Source organism: Myxocyprinus asiaticus, chromosome 8, assembly GCF_019703515.2.
Source record: "Myxocyprinus asiaticus isolate MX2 ecotype Aquarium Trade chromosome 8, UBuf_Myxa_2, whole genome shotgun sequence".
NCBI lineage: Eukaryota > Metazoa > Chordata > Actinopteri > Cypriniformes > Catostomidae > Myxocyprinus > Myxocyprinus asiaticus.
The window spans coordinates 54070977-54090439 of record NC_059351.1 but is presented as its reverse complement, the minus strand read 5'-3'; the positions used below and the strand labels follow the sequence as shown (position 1 = coordinate 54090439).

Here is a 19463-nt window from a genome sequence, read left to right as displayed (position 1 = left end):
CTGGAACTCATGCTATAGTGAAGATTCTGCTCCTTCCAGCCACACTTTTACAGTTCTCACTGTGGGTTTCACATGTTTGATGATGGTGGTGTATCTGGGGAGTAGGAACAGGGATAAGTGATCAGATTGTCCAACATGGGGGAGGAGGGTAGCTTTGTAGGCATCATAGATGTTTGTATAAACATGATCAAGAGTGTTGTCTCCTCTTGTAGAGCAAGAATCGTTCTGATAAAATTTGGGAAGTGCTATCCTCAAATTGGCGTGATTGAAATCCCCAGCAATGATAAAAGCTCCGTCCAGATGCGTTATTTGCAGTTTACTAACAACAGAAGAGAGTTCCTTCATGGCTAGCTTAGCATTAGCATCCAGGGGTACATATACTGCAGCGATTATGGTAGATGTAAATTCACGGGGCAGGTAAAAGGGTCTGCACTTGATAAAGAGGTACTCAATATCAGCAGAACAGTGGGATTTGGTAATAACAGCATCAGTGCACCAAGTTCTGTTTACATAGATGCAAACACCCCCACCTTTGTTTGTACTGGAGTCCACAGCCATTCTGTCAGCTTTATAGAGCTAGCCCCTCTAGCTCAATCGCGCTGGTTGGAATGGTGCTATTGAGCCAAGTTTCCATGAAAACCATAACGTTGCAGTCCAAAAACATTCACTGAGTAATCCGGAGCCGTAGTTCATCGGTCTTATTTGCCAGAGACCGTAATTAGCAAGGAAGATGCTCGGTAGCACTGGGCGATGTGGGTTGAGCTTTAACTTAGCCCGCAGACCACCTCGCTTACCCCGTCTTTGTTTACGCTCGCGGCGCCGGCGACGGGCACTTCCTGTCAGACTGGCTGACTCACTTGAGTCTGGGGACTGGAGTAACTCTGGAGTAACATATCCACTGTGGTGTTTGTGCAGCGAAGTTTGATGCCCAATAGTGTGTGATGGCTGTATGAAGTTAATGCAAAGTTGTGATGAACAACTGAGCTGAAAATAAGTAGGTAAATAATAACTAATTTGCAAAAACTGGAGAGACGCTGAGCCTCGCGTTGTGCACGCGCTGCCATCTTTCCAGTATTGATGAATCAGTACTGATTCGAATCAGGTATGCAGTCGCTGTATCGATCCGGATCCTCACGAGGGGAGAAATGAGTGATACAGACATGAAGTATGCATCAGAGATTTCTCGTACTTTATTGCACAGCATTATGTATATCTTTGTAAGAACAGGAAAAGCAGTACATTAACTACATTATCCAGTGAGATTAAACATTACCTTATTTGGAGGAAGCATACATAAAGATTCTACATTAATTATGTAAATGAAATTAAATATTCTAAAATAGAGAAGTGGTATTTAACCTTTAGCTTGAGACGACAAGAGAAGAAAAATAGAAAACCCTTTCCAAATGATTTCAATTACTGACACACACAAACACACTATGAAAATAGGAACTGAGTACTAGCTGTTAAATGTCAGCTTAAATATATATCAACTACTGATAGGGCAACAGAGAGGTGAACTTTTCTCACACATGGTAATACAATATTACTACAGTAAATCCATGGTAAGTTTTCATATGTGTATCATTTATTAATGAGGATTACAGATCATTATCAATGTTTTAACAACTCTGAATTTAAATAGACCTGTAAAAATGGTCACACAAACCCATTATAATACATGTCACGTCTAGGTTTGTCATTACTTAGTGTGAATAACTCCAGATGCTGTTTTTCTGTCATTATTTCAGGAAAGCACTGCTTCCTCTTTGAACGAGTGCCATAAGGGTGAGCTCATTCTGGTGTGTCAAGATGAGCGGAAGAATAAATAGTTCCAGTGCCATGCAACGATTCGCTAATATAATCCTTTTTCTCCACTTCGAAGCTTATGAGATGCATTAATATTCATGTGATCTAAATAATAAGATCACTAGTTAAAAAAACTTCAGAAACAATATTTTTATGTGAGGATCGATATTCTTGATACCACATCAGTATCAGAAGTATCGATACTTTAGTATCAATCCGCACATCACTTGTTGTCACAGGAAACCAAAAATGAAAGCAAAAATGCAGAAACCATTTGCACAATTTCATGTCACCCAATAAGCAGTAAAACAGGATTGCAATGAATATCACTTGCAAAAACATTACATTATCAACATTACATTACAGTGTGGATCACAGTGCATAAGAAGGACTCTACGTGGGACCTTTTACCTGGGATTTTGGTAAGATTCTATTGCTGTGACTTTCTGACTGTATAATGGCAGTTCAAAACTGTGAACAGTTAAGTTTTATTTGTGCATATATACACTATATAATGTATATATTGTTTGGCCGCTTAACTCGTATAATGCATTTAGGTGGGTTTAAAGGTGTGTGTTATCATGCACACAAACTACAGTTAAATCACATTGTTTTGTTTGTGTAAATATATTCATTAGTCAAAGAATGGCCCTCACTCAAATATAAGATCTTGTAAATTAAAAAAAAAAAAAAAATGATAAAATTTTTATTTTATTTCATGGTCATGATTTTCTGTTAGAAATGTATTGATTCATAAGTGTTACTATAAATAATGATGAGGTAAATGAATTTTCTGCAATATTACACAAGTTTGATCTCTTCTAAAAAATGAGATGACAAATCTTCAAATGTAAAATTTCCACAGATTTTATCATTGGCATCAGTCCAGATATCTGTTGTCTTAACACATCGACATATACAAGGAAAGAGGATTTCAGTTTCAGGACATCATGGCTGATCGAAACTACAGACGTCTAATGCAAGTATCAGTGTAGTTGATAGGACAATGGGCCTCAAGAAACACAAGCAGAACAAGTTTCTGTGTAAATCGTTCCTAAAACCATTTTTGTGTAAATTGTTACCTTTAAGTTAACACGAAAGATTTACACAAAAATGTGCTCTGCATGTGTTTCAGGATGGATTTGGATTTACACCTTGAAAGCTAAAGTGTGTAACTTTTCCAGTGTTATAATACTTTCTCCTATCCTAGTTTAATATGCAGAGACAGCTACTGTAAACAAACTGTCTCTCTTTGGCGCTATAAAAATTTGGTAATACTTTAAAATAAGGTTTCAATTGTTAACATAGTTAAAAACATAACATGAACTAACAATGATCAATACTTTAACAGCATTTACTAATCTTGGTTAATGTTAGTTACAGCATATAAAGTTAAGTAATTTTAATTTGTATAGCGCTTTTCACAACACACATCGTTTCAAACAGCTTTACACAAAATGAAGCTATTATATCTGTAATGTCTTAGAGTCGTCGTTGTGCAGTTTGATAAAAATGTTATTATAAATTGTGCCTTCAAAATAATTAAATAAGTAAATAATAATAATTATTATATTTAGACCCCCACATATATTTATACTTTTTTAAAATCAAAAGTCGTATTTGTTAACTGTTGGGCCTCATGCATTCAGATATAAGACAAAGGCAGGCCTACATACAGTTGTAAAGCCTGACTGAGGCCTACATACAGTCATAAAATCTTACTGATAACAACCACACCAAAATCAAACAAAGGGAGTCCAAAAGAGACTACAAATCCCATGAAGCCTCGCTCACTTTACACCTATGTGTGAAATTCTGAAGGATCGAACTCTCAACTCCTACTGGATGAGGCGCACGACAGAACGCCCCCTCAACCATGATGTCATCGGGAGTAGAATAACCTCTGAGATCCTTCTGGGCATTGCTTCCAGCGACATTGCGTGCCGTGCCTAGATGTAACTCTGCTGCTCTCAGGTGTAGCCTCGTTGCACAAGGAAGTAATGTACGACTTGGAACTCTGGCCATACAATCTCCATCTCACTGGACGAGTTGAGATTTCCCCATGTTCAACCGAACATGCTAATGGATCCGAAGGAGACCGCCAAGCAATCCACGTCATCACCCGTTTGCCGTTTCAGAAGTGAAGAATGAAGATTTCTCTCCCCTCTTCAACGGAGTCGACTTTGCTGATTTCTCCGCCAGCCTGCCGAGAATCAGCAGCCGTAACGCCCGTTGACAGAGCGTCAACAACGGCCTCCCATCATCACCCGAGCCTTGAGGAACCGAGTCAGAGTCAAACAACGGATGAACACACATTCTACCTGCATCCTCAAGTGATTTAAGTAAGAGGTTTACATCTGGGCAGAGATAGATTATTATAGTGTGCTATTCTTGTGTATCAAGGTTATTGCTTGTACAGTTTACGGAACACCGAGTCTGCTCATTGCTGCTGCTAATACTCAAGGTATTACTGTAATGTACTGTTATCATGAATGAGATTTGCTGTGTTGTAGTCCAACCACGTTGGACTGTTGTGTATTGCCGCCATCACGGGTGAGACCGGCATACTGAGTTTATTCTTTAAAGAACCAAAGACCGCAGGATGGTTTACGAGCCGTTCACCACGTCTCTGAGTGATAAACTAACGATTGCCTTTTTCCCCCACGATTGCGGAAACTGGCTTCGGTGCCGTCACTCTTCTCTCTCTCTCGTACTAATGGCACACACATGTGACCCCTCACAAACATACCCGCACACACATTTGGCCAGTAGATAACTTGGTGATAAACCTCAGCTTTGTCCCTAAGTTATCGTACAAGTAATTCAATGGGCAGACAGCATTAACCAGCCTCTCTCTGCCCACATTCACGGCCATATTCTCTGGCCGGAAACCTCGCGTGACACACTCTCCATGTGAGCCACGTCCGCCATTTTGTGCTCGTCACTCCTTACACACGCACACACGCACACACACACACACACACACACCCATTCACACACACACATACCTTCCTCTCAGGTATTATAGGCTTATTTTGTTGCCATATTTAATCATGTTACTGTTTAGTTTGTAGTTGGATTTCGGAAGTTTATTGACTGCATTGAATTGGTTATTAATTGATATAACTGCATCAATAACCTTGGTTATACTTTAAAGAGAAGTGTTTTGGTTTGTTTTGCATACACCTGTGTCAAGGGCTGGCAAGGGATTTGCTTGGATTCAAGCCTTCATTGTTTTCCTTTTGAATGTCGATGTTCTCCGGACGTTGACCTTCTTAAAGGAATAGTTCACACAAAAATGAAAATTTGCTGATAATTTACTGAGTTTCTTTCTTCATCAAAACCGAATTTAAGATTTTTAGGATAATCCACATGACAAATAAAGTTCTTCTGAACCCAAACGATTGATTATTTTTAGAAACAAAACAGTACTTATATACTTCTTAACTACAAATGTTCACTTCCGTACATCTCTGTGACGTGTGCTCATGTGAGGGATGACGTAAGCTCGTTGGTAAGGTCACGTGTCACATGGAGGAGGAGGCAGAAAGCGTGTCATTGTTTACAAGAGAAACTTGCACAGACCACAGACCAAGCACCGTTCACAAACCAAAACAGTCCAAAACAATTTCATAACAATATAAAAAAAATAATAATAATTTCCAAATAATAATAAAAACATTACTGCAGTAAATAACCATCCTTAATTTAGGAGCAATGCCGTTTGCGTTATCTACTTGTGCATTTTCTTTAGCAGAAATATATAGGGCGTATGACTGTAAGGAATTCAAGCCACACAAGTTTAGTGAAAGTGAAACCATGTGCGAGAGCGTTTACTGAGATTTACAGGGTTTACACAGTGAGATCAATGGTACAGGTGATATCACACAGAAGAGAAGCTTCACAAACTTATTTATGCAGGCAGTGATGAGCGAGTGAATTGAGTGCAGGTGCAGTGAATTAGAAATCGGGTGATGAGGAGCGGAGCACTGAGGGAGGTGCAGAGCCCGAGGGAGGCGTGACAATGACAATGTTTTTACACATACCTGAGTTCGCTGGAAAAACAGCACGGGCACAGCCGATGAATTCAGATATCGACCCTTTGTTTCTTTCGATGGTCTGAAATCCTCAGGGGTGAAATGTTCACTGCACACCCTCCAATATTTGAGAGAATGTAGGGGTGTACTGATATCCACGTTCAGCGCAATAAGCCAGAGCTTCAATCGCTCACGATCATGTGTAGGCAATCGATGAAAAGTTTCTATTTTTCCCGGCGTGAATTTTCTTTAGGGTTTCTGAAGGTTGAAGCATCCAGGATACACACACCAAATGACCATTTTGAACAGTACACTTATGCAAATACAAATCTACAGCAAAGACAATTAAACTTTTGTACAGCGCTCCTTCTCTTGTAAACAATGACGCGCTTCCTGACTCCTCCTCCACGTGACGCGTGACCTTACCAATGAGCTTACGTCATCCCTCTAATGAGCGCACGTCACAGAAATGTACAGAAGCGAACATTTGTAATTAAAAAGTATATAATATTGTTTTGTTTCTCAAAATAATCAAACGTTTGGGTTCAGAAGAACTTTATTTGTCGACTGGAATCGTGTGGATTATTTTGATGCACCCTAAATATGCATTTTGGACCATCAAAAAATGGAGTACATTCCCTTGCATTGTTTAGAGGAGGAGGCCTGAAATGAAATTCTAAAAATCTTAAATTTGGTTTTGATGGGGAAAAAAACTCAGCTACATCTTGGATGGCCTGAGGGTGAGTAAATTATCAGCAAATTTTCATTTTTGGGTGAACTATTCCTTTAAGAGAACAATCCTATATTGAGACTGCTATACTGTCTGGTTATTAGTCCCTGATTCCAGGGTGGTGCCCTGGCGATATTAATCCTTATTAATATTCTATTGAATTTGATAATTGATGATTATCTTGCTAATAACCAAACCCGCTCCTGAACGTAGCACACAACATAACATTGGTTAATGCACTATGAACTGACATGAACTAACAATGAATAGAATTGTATTTTTATTAACTATCATTTACTAACATTAATAAATACTGTAAAAAAAAAAAAAAAAAAAAAAATAATAATAAAAAATAAAAATTAATTGTATATAAATTAAAAATAATATATATAAATTGTTTGTTCATGATACTAATGTTAATGAATGAACCTTATTGGAAAGTGTTACCAAAATGTCGTCTGTCCAACCCAACACAACAATACTGACTCGACTGACTCAATACTGACTCAATACTGACACGAAAAGCGTGATTTGCTGGCGGGACAATCTGTTTTTTCGATCAACAGCAGACGTGGGGCGTATTCAGAAAGCTGTCTTGAAAACATTGTTTATTTTTGCAATTCCGTTCCATGGTGCCAGTGATGCAGAAATTATTCACTTCAGATTTAAGGACAAAAGCTGAAGATGTAGAGGTTCAGAAGATAGCACATTCCATATTCAGTATGGACATCATCAGTATCAGCAGACAAAAATGCAGTAAATGACATTTGTCAGACATTTCTGTTTGTAGGAATTTTTTTATAAAAATATACTATATAAAAAAAATTATATATATTTTATAGTAAAGAAAAAACATCTCAAATAACTATGAAATATCTTATACTCTCAGATGTGTGGGGATCTCCTTTGTGTTTGCACTGTGTTTACTGATTTGGATAATAATTCGCAAAACTTCACCCATCGAACACTCCTCGTATGCATGCTATTCTAAAGCAGCAGTAGCAGCAGATAATGGGATCTGTTCCAAGATTGGGAGGTAAGATTCCAAAAACCCTCTTCATTCATTTTTGTGTTTCTGGGAGAGTTTCCTTTCATGATCGAGAATATAATCTTTGCAAAGTCTGTATCATCAGTACTAAGATACTAGGACACTTTTTGCAGAGACATTTTACAGCGAGGTGGTTCAGCAGTTGACGCTGCTATTGCCGCTCTGCTGTGTTTGGGTGTGGTCCATCCCCACACCATGGGCATAGGAGGAGGGGTGATTTTCAACATATATGACGCATCAACAGGTATTGTACATCAGATCAGTGTCATTGCATTCATTACATAAGGGGACATGGGGTGGGGGGGGCTTCACTCTAAATATGTATTGCTTCTAAAAGGAGTGGCTGTGTTCTATTGTCACCATCTGAAGGAAAAAATTATGTTGCATGCATGACCTTAAAAAAATGCACACTTTTAGAAATACTAGAAAATAGAACAAAATAAACCAAATTATCATTAGTAAGATTAATAACCCTTAAAAAACAGAGAAATACACTATATAATCAGAAGTGGTCTGTGAGGGAATTTTTCAGTGATGCTGATAAACCTATATGCAAATAGATATCGATTAATCAAACCATTAAAAGATAGCAGTAGGATTTACTGTAACTTTTTAGTTTTTTCTGTGTGCGCAAAACAATGTGACAGTGTAGTGTTTTGTACCATAACTTGTTGGAAAAAGTCGCTTGATCCTGGAAAAACTATACTATTGGTAAAATAGTTTTAATTTGTGTCATACTACTGTTATGTAGTTATGTTGGAAGTAGTTTCTTTACAATACTGGTGCGGGGGCTCGGCTTGGCTTGTCAGGGTGTCCCAGAGAAATCTGCCACCCTAGGCAACTGCCTGTACTGTCTAGGCCAAGATCTGCCACTGAATGTCAGGGAAGCCACTTTGAAACCTAAAATGGACAGTACTTCCCTACAGAAAATATAAGTGAACTGATGGATCGTGTATTTCTGCAAAAACTGCCTGAATTAATTGATTCCCAAACATGATTTTGACTTCCCAATTCTCCGTTTGACAGGGAGAGGATACAGTGTTAGTAACGTCACTCACTGCTTTTAGTGAATAACTTCTCAACATTGCCCAGCAAGATTTTTTTTTTCTTAGAATCGCTCAGTTTAGCAGCTTGCTAACTTCTAAACAAATCTAAAAACACACGGGGAGCCAATGAAAAAGAAAAAAAGTTTTTCCCTCACTTTTGTACAATGTACGGTTCATAGAGCACTGGAAACCATATGCAGAAAAAGACAAATAATACAAAAAAAAAAAAAAAAAATTTAAACTACCACATTTTAAAGAGCATAAATTGATATAAAACTTCTACTCGTTGGGTATGTTTGAGAATGAGACTAAGTATAGTGGGACCTTTTAGTTTCCATTGTAGTTGTAGTATTTAAAGATCTATAAGTAGAAATGATACCTTATATACTGTATGTAACTGAGCATTTACAGCCCCTGCTCTGGAACAACCTGGGGTCAAATCTCTTGTGTAAGGGCTCAGTCCCACCCAGGGCCATCACTGGTGAAATTGGTGCCCTACACAGAGTTACACGATCGTCTGACGCATGTGTGTGTGTGTGTGTGTGTGCTATCGGGTCCTTGAATAATGTATAATGTGCAAGGAAGATGAAAGTATGAATGAATAACAACTTATGATGACATAAGAAGGAATTTAGTTTCCTTCAAAGTGATTTATAATCTTGATGAAAGGACAGTTAAATGACAAGTTACACGTATTCTCCCACAGAAAATGTGATAATAATTGATGCTAGAGAAACTGCTCCAAGGAATGCTAATAAGACCATGTTTGGCAATAGCTACCAAATGGAAAAGACAGGTAAACCAGCTTTAATGTACATAATGTACATAACTCCAGCATCCATGATGATTTAATAACACAGAAAATATTCAGTAAATGCAGCAGTCCACACAGACGTTGTTGTTAGTTTTCTGTAGAATAAACAGCAAAGTGAATCTGTCTTCGAAGTTCTTCCCATTTCGAATCTTGAATGACAAATACCACTTCTTAATGTTTTGTATCAATTGCAGGAAACTTATCCATAGCTGTACCAGGACAAATTCGTGGTTTAGAGTTGGCACATATAAAATTTGGTAGACTGCCATGGAAAGTACTGTTCCAGCCCAGTATAAATTTGGCACGTGATGGTTTTAAAATCAGCAAGAGCTTGTCCAGAGCCATTAAAAACAAATGTGCATCAAATGACAGTAAAGTAACTCTGTGGTAAGGATTTATCTTTTGTGAACAGGCAATTACATCTGATGTGCACCAAAGTGTACTGTCTAACTCTTGCTCTTCTTTCTATTTTCTCTCTGCTTCCCAGTGATGCATTTCGTGACTCAAACAAAAACCTCCTGAAGGAAAATGATAATCTAAATCTTATCAAACTAGCTGACACCTATCAAAAGATAGCAGATGAAGGGCCAAATGCTTTTTACACTGGGTCTATAGCCAAAAACATAGAGATTGAAACAGGTACTGTATAGGTCATTTCATGCAGCTTTTTCTTTTAATTATGTCTTGTTGGTCAGCTTGTGTAATTTTTTAACAGTTTATGATAATTAGTCTGAAGGGTTTGTTCCTGGTGTTATAAGAGGGATTATAACACGTGAGGACCTTGAGAAATATAAAGCAAAAGAAAAAAATACAATAAACATTTCTGTGGGAGAGAACACTGTTTATGTTCCTGATGCTCCATCCGGTGGACCTGTGCTTGCACTGATACTCAACGTACTCAAAGGTGAGTGAGTGTGTTCTGTTTATATATTGTATTGTGTGTTTTTGCATATCTGGTTTACAGTGTGCAATTTACAGATTTGACATAATTCCCCAAAGTAAGGTCAAAGTGTTTAACACTATTATACAGCAATCAAAATATACTGAACATTAGTATTGATGTGGGACTTTTAAAAAATATGGCTGACCCATTTTATTTTATTTTATTATTATTATAAAAGAAAGTTGAGAGAATGTTTAAACATAAAATTAATGTAGTATGAAAAGTAGCTAGTTTTAGACTAATGTCGCTACCCCAATCATGTTTTGTTAACAGTGCTGTATACTTATGTGTCTGAAAATGTTATCAGTAGAAACTATTTTAGTAGTTGATTTGTCAGTATTTGCTTTTAGTGTTCTTGTGAAATGGAACTGGTGTGCAAAATGAAGAGTCAGGAGGGCTTTCCATAATGTGCTTAACACTGGGTTATTGTTAAACTTTACTTTTAACCTCTAGTAAAGAAATGTTTCATGCTTGTAATTTTGAAAGGGGGTTCGCAACACTTTTAAAGGGATAGTTCACCTAAAAATGAGAATACCCTCATTATTTATCTCAGGTGTGTATGACTTTCTTGTTCAGCAGGTCCTTAAAACAGTGAATGGAGATTTCTATTTTGAAGCTCCAAAAGAGACAGTCAGCAGAAACATCATCGATATGACTCCGGCGTAGAGCTGGGCGGTATATCGACTTTTAAAGATATATCAATATAGTTTGATGTTGCATTACATAACCTGTTTCTTCCGTAAAGCCTTGCCAGTGTTTGCATCTCTCCACTCTCACACTCTCCGTGCAACCCTGCCCCCACTCACTCACAAGTTCTCCTGCAACATGGAGGGAGAGACAGCGCTGGTCCACACTGCTGAAAAAAACTCACCCTGCATCTCAATCAGCTCCCTAAGTCATGAATCAGTATATTGTGAACATGACTTCGGGCACTGGTAAGGGTACTGATCCACTGAACATTGGAACACTTATGACTCAGTCACCCACGACACATTAACGAGCTTGCGCATTGTAGCGCAGCTGTTATTAATCGGCACCATCGCTGTATAAATGACACTATCATTTTCGCTGAAGATATTCAAACGTACAGTGTTATAGACCTTTTTCACACTCTGGGTTTTGGAACACGGAAGTAAACGTTTGCAGGGTAAACTTCGACAGCAGTGAATGGGAGATCACAGAAAATATTATTTTCACTTACCCATTTGCTCCAAGAGCAAAAGAAAAAAATCCACTATTACGTTTGAATGACTTTCCAGAAGAGGATATATAATAGAGAGTGGTGGATTAAGACAGTAAAGTGGGAGAAGATGCCAAAATGTACTGTCACTCTCTCAGCAGCTGTAATAGAAACCCACTCACAGCTGTGGTAATTCATTTTTTAAAACTAATTCCAGGGTAATATAACACAAAGCATAATGTTATAAATTTACCCTCAATATTTAAAAAATGTATAACATAAAATAATTGTGAGATTTACACTGATAAATAAGGCCGAAACGCGTCATCACAGTCTGTGAAAAAGGTCTATTATAACAGATAAATGGCATAAAGGAATAAAAATATAAAGGAGTGTATTTTAAACCTTCTTTTAACCACTTAAATATTTAAAAGATTGTTTCACTTTCATGGTAATTATGAATGAAAGACATTACAAACAACATCTCTTTTTAAGAGAAAATAATGCTTTGACTTCATTGTTTTACACTTGTGCTCATCATCTAACGACTTGAGAGACTTCAGAAGACACGAGGATGTTTTCCAGTAAGGGAACATAGTGAGAAACAATGCTCTCTGGTTTTACAGTACAGTAAAAGTGGGATTTTTTAGGGAGCAAACATAAACTGTGGTACGAAGAGTGTTAAACTTTGTGCTACTGCTGCAACCTTGGCTGCGAAGCCTTCGCAGCACGAAAAGTCTTCTGCCCTGAAACAAAGCGAGTTGCAAGCTTCATTTACCATCTCACATGTGGCTTTGACTTACAACTGAACATTTAGCCCACTTCATATAAAATACTGACATATATATCATGTATCGCCATTCAGCCTAAAATTACAGAGATAAGATTTTTCGTCCATATCACCCAGCCCTACTCCAGCGGTTAAATTAATGTCTTCTAAAGCGACACGATTGCTTTTGGTGCAAAAATGATATATATTTAAGTACTTTTTTAAACTCTAAATCATACTCCCTTTGAGCAGTGGTATGCACATGTGATGTAATTGCATTGGCATTTGAAACACATGAGAACTGATGCATGTGTAACACAGCTGGAAGAGCAGCGCTGTTTACAAGTGAGAAGGAGGAACGCTGTACAGAAGCTTCATTGGTTTTGGTTTAGATCTGTTATTATTGGTTTCTTTACTCACAATGGTGCGTTTGTGAGCTTATCCTGAATGTCTCAACAGAGTGGAGAATGCGAGATTACGTCTGTAACATGGCAATGCGAACACGTATTTTATTATAGTTAAAAACTATTTAAATATTGATCTTTTCTCACACCAAAAGTGATTGTATCGCTTTAGTAGACATTAATTTAACAGCTGGTGTCATATGGATAATGTTTATGCTGACTGTCTGTGATTTTTGGAACTTCAAAAGAGAAATCTCCATTCACTTGCATTTTAAGGACCTAGTGAGCTAAGATATATTTCTAATTTTCTTCAGATGTGTTCTGGTGAAGAAAGTCATGCACACCTGGGATATTATGAGGGGGAGTAAATAATGAGATAATTTTCATTTTTGCGTGAACTAACCCTTTAAATCGGCGTTATGAAACCCTGCTCCAGAACAAGGTTAATCCTGCATTGCGGTGTAAAAAGTATACAGTGCGAAACCATGCAGTGTTAGAATGTTTCAGAAAGTTGTTTAACAAAAGACAACCAATCATATAATGCCTCAGTGCATACCTCATTAAATATTCATTCCCTTTGTACAGTCACAGAGCTCATTTGCTTGGCAACATTACTACAGAAAAGCAGCTCCATTGACAGCCCCTTTCTCTTCTTGTTAATTGAGATTACCAAGCTAAACAAGCGACATGCCTCCTCTCCTTCAATCAGTCAAAAGATAAATTCATTAATTTAATGGGGTGTATTCGTTCTGTGAGTTAAACCAGTGATATTCTTCTTCACAGCCCACACTCCAATGCTATTGGCTCCCGTTAAAGTCAGTCTTTACAAGTGGGGAAAAGACATCAAAGTGCCTCGTGCTTCAAACTAGTGCAGCGTTGCAGCTGCAGCTGTTTAAAATACTTATGTGCTGATAACGAAGTCACAGATTTTTAGGGGGGCTGAATCCCTCCTAAAAAGTGTCTAGTAACGCCTATGATGGATATACAGCTAATTTGTAACCAACATCTGTAAAAGCCACACATTTACTGTTAGTTTGTTAATGTATGTAAGCATGCTATTACCATTTACACATCTTTACAAATCATTATTAATCATTTGTTCATATTTTTGCAGTACCCAATTTAAAGTTGAAACTATTCATACATTGTAAATGTTTATAAAAGTTTACTAATGAGTACTTAGAACATTTATGGGCACTGGACTTTGAACTACTGTTACAAAGTTTGTGTAAGGTATGGTTTGTTAAATTTAGTTGTATATGCTTGATACAGACATAAACAACACAACATACATTATATATATATATATATATATATATATATATATATATATATATATATATATATATCACACACATATTTAAAAAAAAAATGCTGAAAAATATTTATAAGTACAGACTAACAAACTTGTTTTCTAGATCTTACATTTTTGAGCAGATTCAGCAGGTCTGGCAAATTGGCAATAAACCGGTATTACACTAAAATGTTAATGAATTATTGCCTATTGACAGAAACCGTCATTTAAAATGAATAAACAGAGGTTGAATTTTGCCCATTGGAGTGTGGCCGGTCATTCTGTGTTCTCTGATTGGTGGATCCATGAAGGACCTCGCTTGAGGAGGATTGTGAGCAGTGTAGTACTTCACCTGGAATTTAGCCATTGCGCTCGTTTGTTGACCAAATCTCGCAACTCGTGAGCACTGAGCCATCACTTGTAATGATCAAATAGGTTTGAATGTTGATACACATATATAGAACTTTTCTGACACTACATTCAAAGCACTTTACATAGAAACAGGGGACTCTCCTCAACCACAACCAGTGTGTAGCATCCACCTGGATGATGCGACGGCAGCCATAGTGCGGCAGTACGCTCACCACACACCAGCTATTGGTGGAGAGGAGAGAGTAGAGTTATAGAGCCAATTAATGGATGGGGATTACTAGGAGGCCATGATCCAGAAGGGCCAATGGAGGGAATTTGGGATTTTTAATGATCACAGAGAGTCAGGACCTCGGTTTAACATCTCATCCGAAGGATGGTGCCTTTTCACAGTATAGTGTTCCCTTGACTATACTGGGCCGTTACAACCCACACAGACTTCAGGGTAAGCACCCCCTGCTGGCCTCACTAACACCTCTTCTAGCAGAAATCCTTAGTTTTTCCCAGGGGGTCAGGCTCAACCCGGCTTTGCTTCAGTGGGTAACTATGCGAAAGCTACACGGTGATATGGTTGCCATTAAAATACATGTTCACTCTTTTTAAATACAGGTTTATTTTTCCTTATTTTAAAAGCATTTCTTTATGGATGAAAGCAGCCATTTCACTGGTTCTTATCGAGCAAGAGCCAATGATCTGCCGCCACAGTGCAGGAGAAAGAGGAAACATTCAGAGGAGTTTAGCTCAATGATACCGTATGTGTTTAATGTGAGCAGTGAGAAGAAGTCCGTAGTGGTTCCTCTCAATGACCGATGGATCGTCAATGTTCACCTGTTGAACAGGGAGGAACTCTCAGTAGAGTAAAACACTTGTTTTTTGCTGTCATAGAAGGTAGAGACTTACATTTTTTTAGTTGATTACTAAAATAACACGGTTATTTGTTTAGCATTTCTTTAATGAATAATAATGTATTTTTTTCTATCTCACTTGAAAATTTGACTGTTTTCTCTTCTTGATTTATGATGAAATGAATAGACCTTATTAACTTATCTTTGCTTTTTGATGGGAATAACAACGAGGCTGTGAGGGATAGACTTACAGTCTCTTCAAAGGCTGTGCTACAGTTTAAAGTAATTTTTGATTGTTCCGCTGACAAAACATTGATAAAATATCTGTCCCAGAACATTCAGTGTACAAAGAACTCAAGACAACATGAGTTGTGGAAAATCAGATGTGATCAAGGAGCTTTAAACAGCTTTATACCGTTCGTGCCATTGAAGAGATGGTAAGTCTATCCCTCACAGCCTCGTTGTCATCCCCATTAAAAATCAAAGACGAAGCTAGCGTGAATAAGGTCTATATTCTCTGTTAAAAGGGTTAGTTCACCCAAAAATGAAAATTCTCTCATGATTTACTTACCTTTAAGCCATCCCAGATGTGTATGACTTTCCTTCTTCAGCAGAACCAAAGCAAAGGTTTTTATAAGCAGATTTCAGCTCAGCTTGTCCATACAATGCAAGTAAATGTGTGCCATCAGGCTGCTGGCTGTTTTATGGTCCAAAAGGCTCATTTTGGCAGCATAAAAGTAATCCACACAACTCCAGTCAATCAATTAATGTCTTCTTAACTGAATCGATCTGTTTGTGTAAAAAAATAAATCGATAATTAAAATGTATAAAAATCGCTTCCTGCCAGCATTCAATGCATCACGTTGCCGTCACGTGATGTAAGCATAATGGCGCGTTCACGTGAGAAGTAGGATGTTCGCACTTTGTTTACAGCAGAGGAACGAACGTCACGTGAGAGTTAGTTCATTTCAAACAGTAATACAGCGCTGGGCGGAAGCAACGATTTAAAGTTAAAAACATTTTAATTATCTATTTGTTTTTTACAACATATCGATTTGCTTTAGAAGACATTAATTGATTGACTGGAGTCGTGTGGATTACTTTTATGCTGCCTAAATATGCCTTTTTTGACCATCAAATAGCCAGCAGCCTGATGGCATCTGTTTACTTGCAACTAATAATTTTTGAAAAACATTTATACTGTAAATGTAAAAAACTGTTAAAATAATTTATAGATGTTAAAAAGTGCAAAGCCATATAGGAATAAAAGCTTAATAACATCTGTAAGTATTTGATTTTACATTAACTATTGATCTGTTAATCATTATATAATATGTGTTAATGATTTATTAATTTAAGTTATTATAAAGTGTTACCAATAAAGATTTAAATTTAGATCTGTTCCCCACACAAAGCCATCACACGGTATCGGAAGTTTCAGAATACTGCAGACAAATACAGGGTTAATTTTATGTTTATATTATGGTGCTTTTCTCATTTCTATTGATGCAGCTCAAACAATATGAAAACTCCCATTTTCAGGAATGCAAATGATGGGTAATGACAGAATTTTCAGTTCATTTGGTTTTAAAATACTCTGAAATATGTTAAATAAACTGGTACTGCAAACAATTCCAGCTCTGAATAGTAGCGTGATCAAATCTCCACTTGTAATTCACTCAATTGCTGGCTGTTTAAACTGTTTCTTTAGCTTAACATAGCACTTCACTATGTGTCATCTTTCACTTTAATGCACAATAATATGTGATCAAGACGATTATGCAGGGCAAAGTGTTCCCAGTTCACCCAAAAGATGTTTAAATAATTTCTAGCTTTTATTGTTATTGTTTTCACTGTTGCAGCATGTTAATCTCCAATTTGATACACTCACTGAGCACTTTATTAGGAACATTATGGTCCTAATAAAGTCCTTGATGATGTCTTCTGCTGTTGTAGTCCTTCTTCCTCATGGTTCGAATTGTTGTGCATTCTGAGATGCTATTCTGCTCACTACAATTGTACAGAGTTGTTATCTGAGTTACCGTAGCCTTTCTGTCAGTTCGAACCAGTATGGCCATTCTCTGTTGACCTCTCTCATCAACAAGGCATTTCCATCAACAGAAATGCTGCTCACTGGATGTTTTTTGTTTTTGGCACCATTCTGAGCAAATTCTAGAGACTGTTGTGCGTGAAAATCCCAGGAAATCAGCAGTTACAGAAATACTCAAACCAGCCCGTCTGGCACCAACAATCATGCCACGCTCCAAATCACTTGAGATCAATTTTTTCCCCATTCTTGGTTGATGTGAATATTAACTGAACCGTATCTGCTGATTTTATGCATGACACTGCTGCCACATGATTGGCTGATTAGATAAACGCATGAATAAGTAGATGTACAGGTGTACCTAATAAAGTGCTTAGTGAGTGTATTTTAAACATAAAATATAATGCAGGTGTAGACACTGTAACATTTAATCTCTATTTGTTACATATTTATTTATTTACATTGCATTCAAATCGTATCAAATCTCAAACGAATGTTAAAGCACTCTTAATTGAATAATGTTGATGCTAAATTGCATCTTCACTTAAACGCTTTATTTAAAAGGGCAAGCAGTTTTAATACTTTTATAACAGTGTAAGACGAATTATACAGTACATTTGTCTATATGAAATGAAATTTAACAGGGACAACTAATACCAGAAAGTCTTATTATCCCAATAAAAGTCAGTTTTTCCATTTTAGGTTACAACTTCTCATCTCACAGCATGTCCACCAAAGAGAACAAGACTTTAACATATCATCGCATTATAGAGGCATTTCGCTTTGCTTATGCAGAGAGGACTAAACTGGGAGACCCGCAGAATGACAACTTAAAGCCAATTCATGATGTGAGTTTAGCTTGTACACATTCCTACTTGGGGATTTATTGGAAGTCTTCATACTAGATGCATTATACTATATTATGGGTTTAAATCAAAACCACCTCTCAAATTTTGAAGAGTCATAACTCCAGATTCGATACATCTGATCCAGTTTCATAAACTGAGTAGAGAGCACCGTATTATAATATCTGTAAAATCAAACATTATTTCCCTTGGATTTTAACTTTATCAATTTCGAGCTAAATCACAACTTGAGAATTTTGTTTTAAATATCTCATTTCTCAAGGCCATCCAAGACATAACCTCAGAGCACTTTGCAAACAACATCAGGAGTAAAATCACAGACACTACTCACCCAGAAAGCTACTATAAGCCTGAGTCTTATGTACCGGATGACAAGGGAACGTCCCACCTGTCTGTCATCGCAGGAGATGGAAGTGCTGTGGCAGTCACCAGCAGTATCAATGATCAGTAAGAGAACAAGAACCTTCTAGATGAGTGTTTCTTAATTCTACTCCTGAGTGCCTACAGCACTGCACATTAGATGTCTCACTAATCGGACACACCCAGTTCAGATCATTGAGTCTCTACTCATATGTTGAATTAGATGTGTAAGAATGTGCAAAAGAATGTGACAATGTTTGTTTAATACTGCAGCATAAAATACTACACCCTGTTTTAGAAATTATTTTGTTCCCTATCTGTCACTCACTCGATGTTGTGTCGATGTAGTGACACTAGGGTTCACTCTTGGGAGCCCCAAACACCTCTGCTTTTTTGAAAAAATGACAATTTGGATTTTGCATGCCACTCCCCTGGACATACGGGTATAAAAGGAGCTGGTATGCAACCACTCATTCAGATTTTCTCTTCGGAGCCGAGCAGTTCTATTCAATGAGCTGAATTCATCTGGCGAGTTCATTCACCTCTCTCTGCCGGATTTTCCGGTGAATTTCAGCAGCTTCTCCCCCTCTGCATCTGTGGTTTGCAGAGAACGCCCCTGGGTGCTTCGGCAGAAACAATTAAAGAGTATATTCTAAAATATATATATATATATATATATATATATTTTAGTACATTTAGTATATAAGAGTATATTTTCTTTCTAAAAGAGCAGCACACATGGAACGTCTTTTTATAGATGCCTTTCCGTATGTATGTGTTATTCCTGGTTGCGGTCGATATCTCTCCGCTTCTGACAGCCACGATCACTGTCTTTCATGTCTGGGCGCTGCCCACGTGGAGACATCGTTCGTGGATGGGTCTTGTCCTCACTGCGAGAACAT

The 19463-nt window shown here is 37.5% G+C and overlaps 1 protein-coding gene across 1 annotated transcript in view; it reads left to right on the top strand.

The window, feature by feature from the left end:
• The first annotated feature begins 2086 nt into the window (after positions 1-2086).
• LOC127444665 (glutathione hydrolase 1 proenzyme-like) overlaps positions 2087-19463 on the top strand; it is a 28816-nt gene continuing 11439 nt past the window's right edge. The window contains exons 1-10 of the mRNA XM_051704177.1: positions 2087-2231; positions 2675-2788; positions 7466-7612; positions 7738-7868; positions 9377-9466; positions 9679-9871; positions 9972-10123; positions 10245-10388; positions 18038-18183; positions 18464-18648. Of these exons, the coding sequence (XP_051560137.1) occupies positions 2760-2788; positions 7466-7612; positions 7738-7868; positions 9377-9466; positions 9679-9871; positions 9972-10123; positions 10245-10388; positions 18038-18183; positions 18464-18648 (1217 nt within the window). The 5' untranslated portion in view covers positions 2087-2231; positions 2675-2759. The remainder of the gene's footprint in view (positions 2232-2674; positions 2789-7465; positions 7613-7737; positions 7869-9376; positions 9467-9678; positions 9872-9971; positions 10124-10244; positions 10389-18037; positions 18184-18463; positions 18649-19463) is intronic.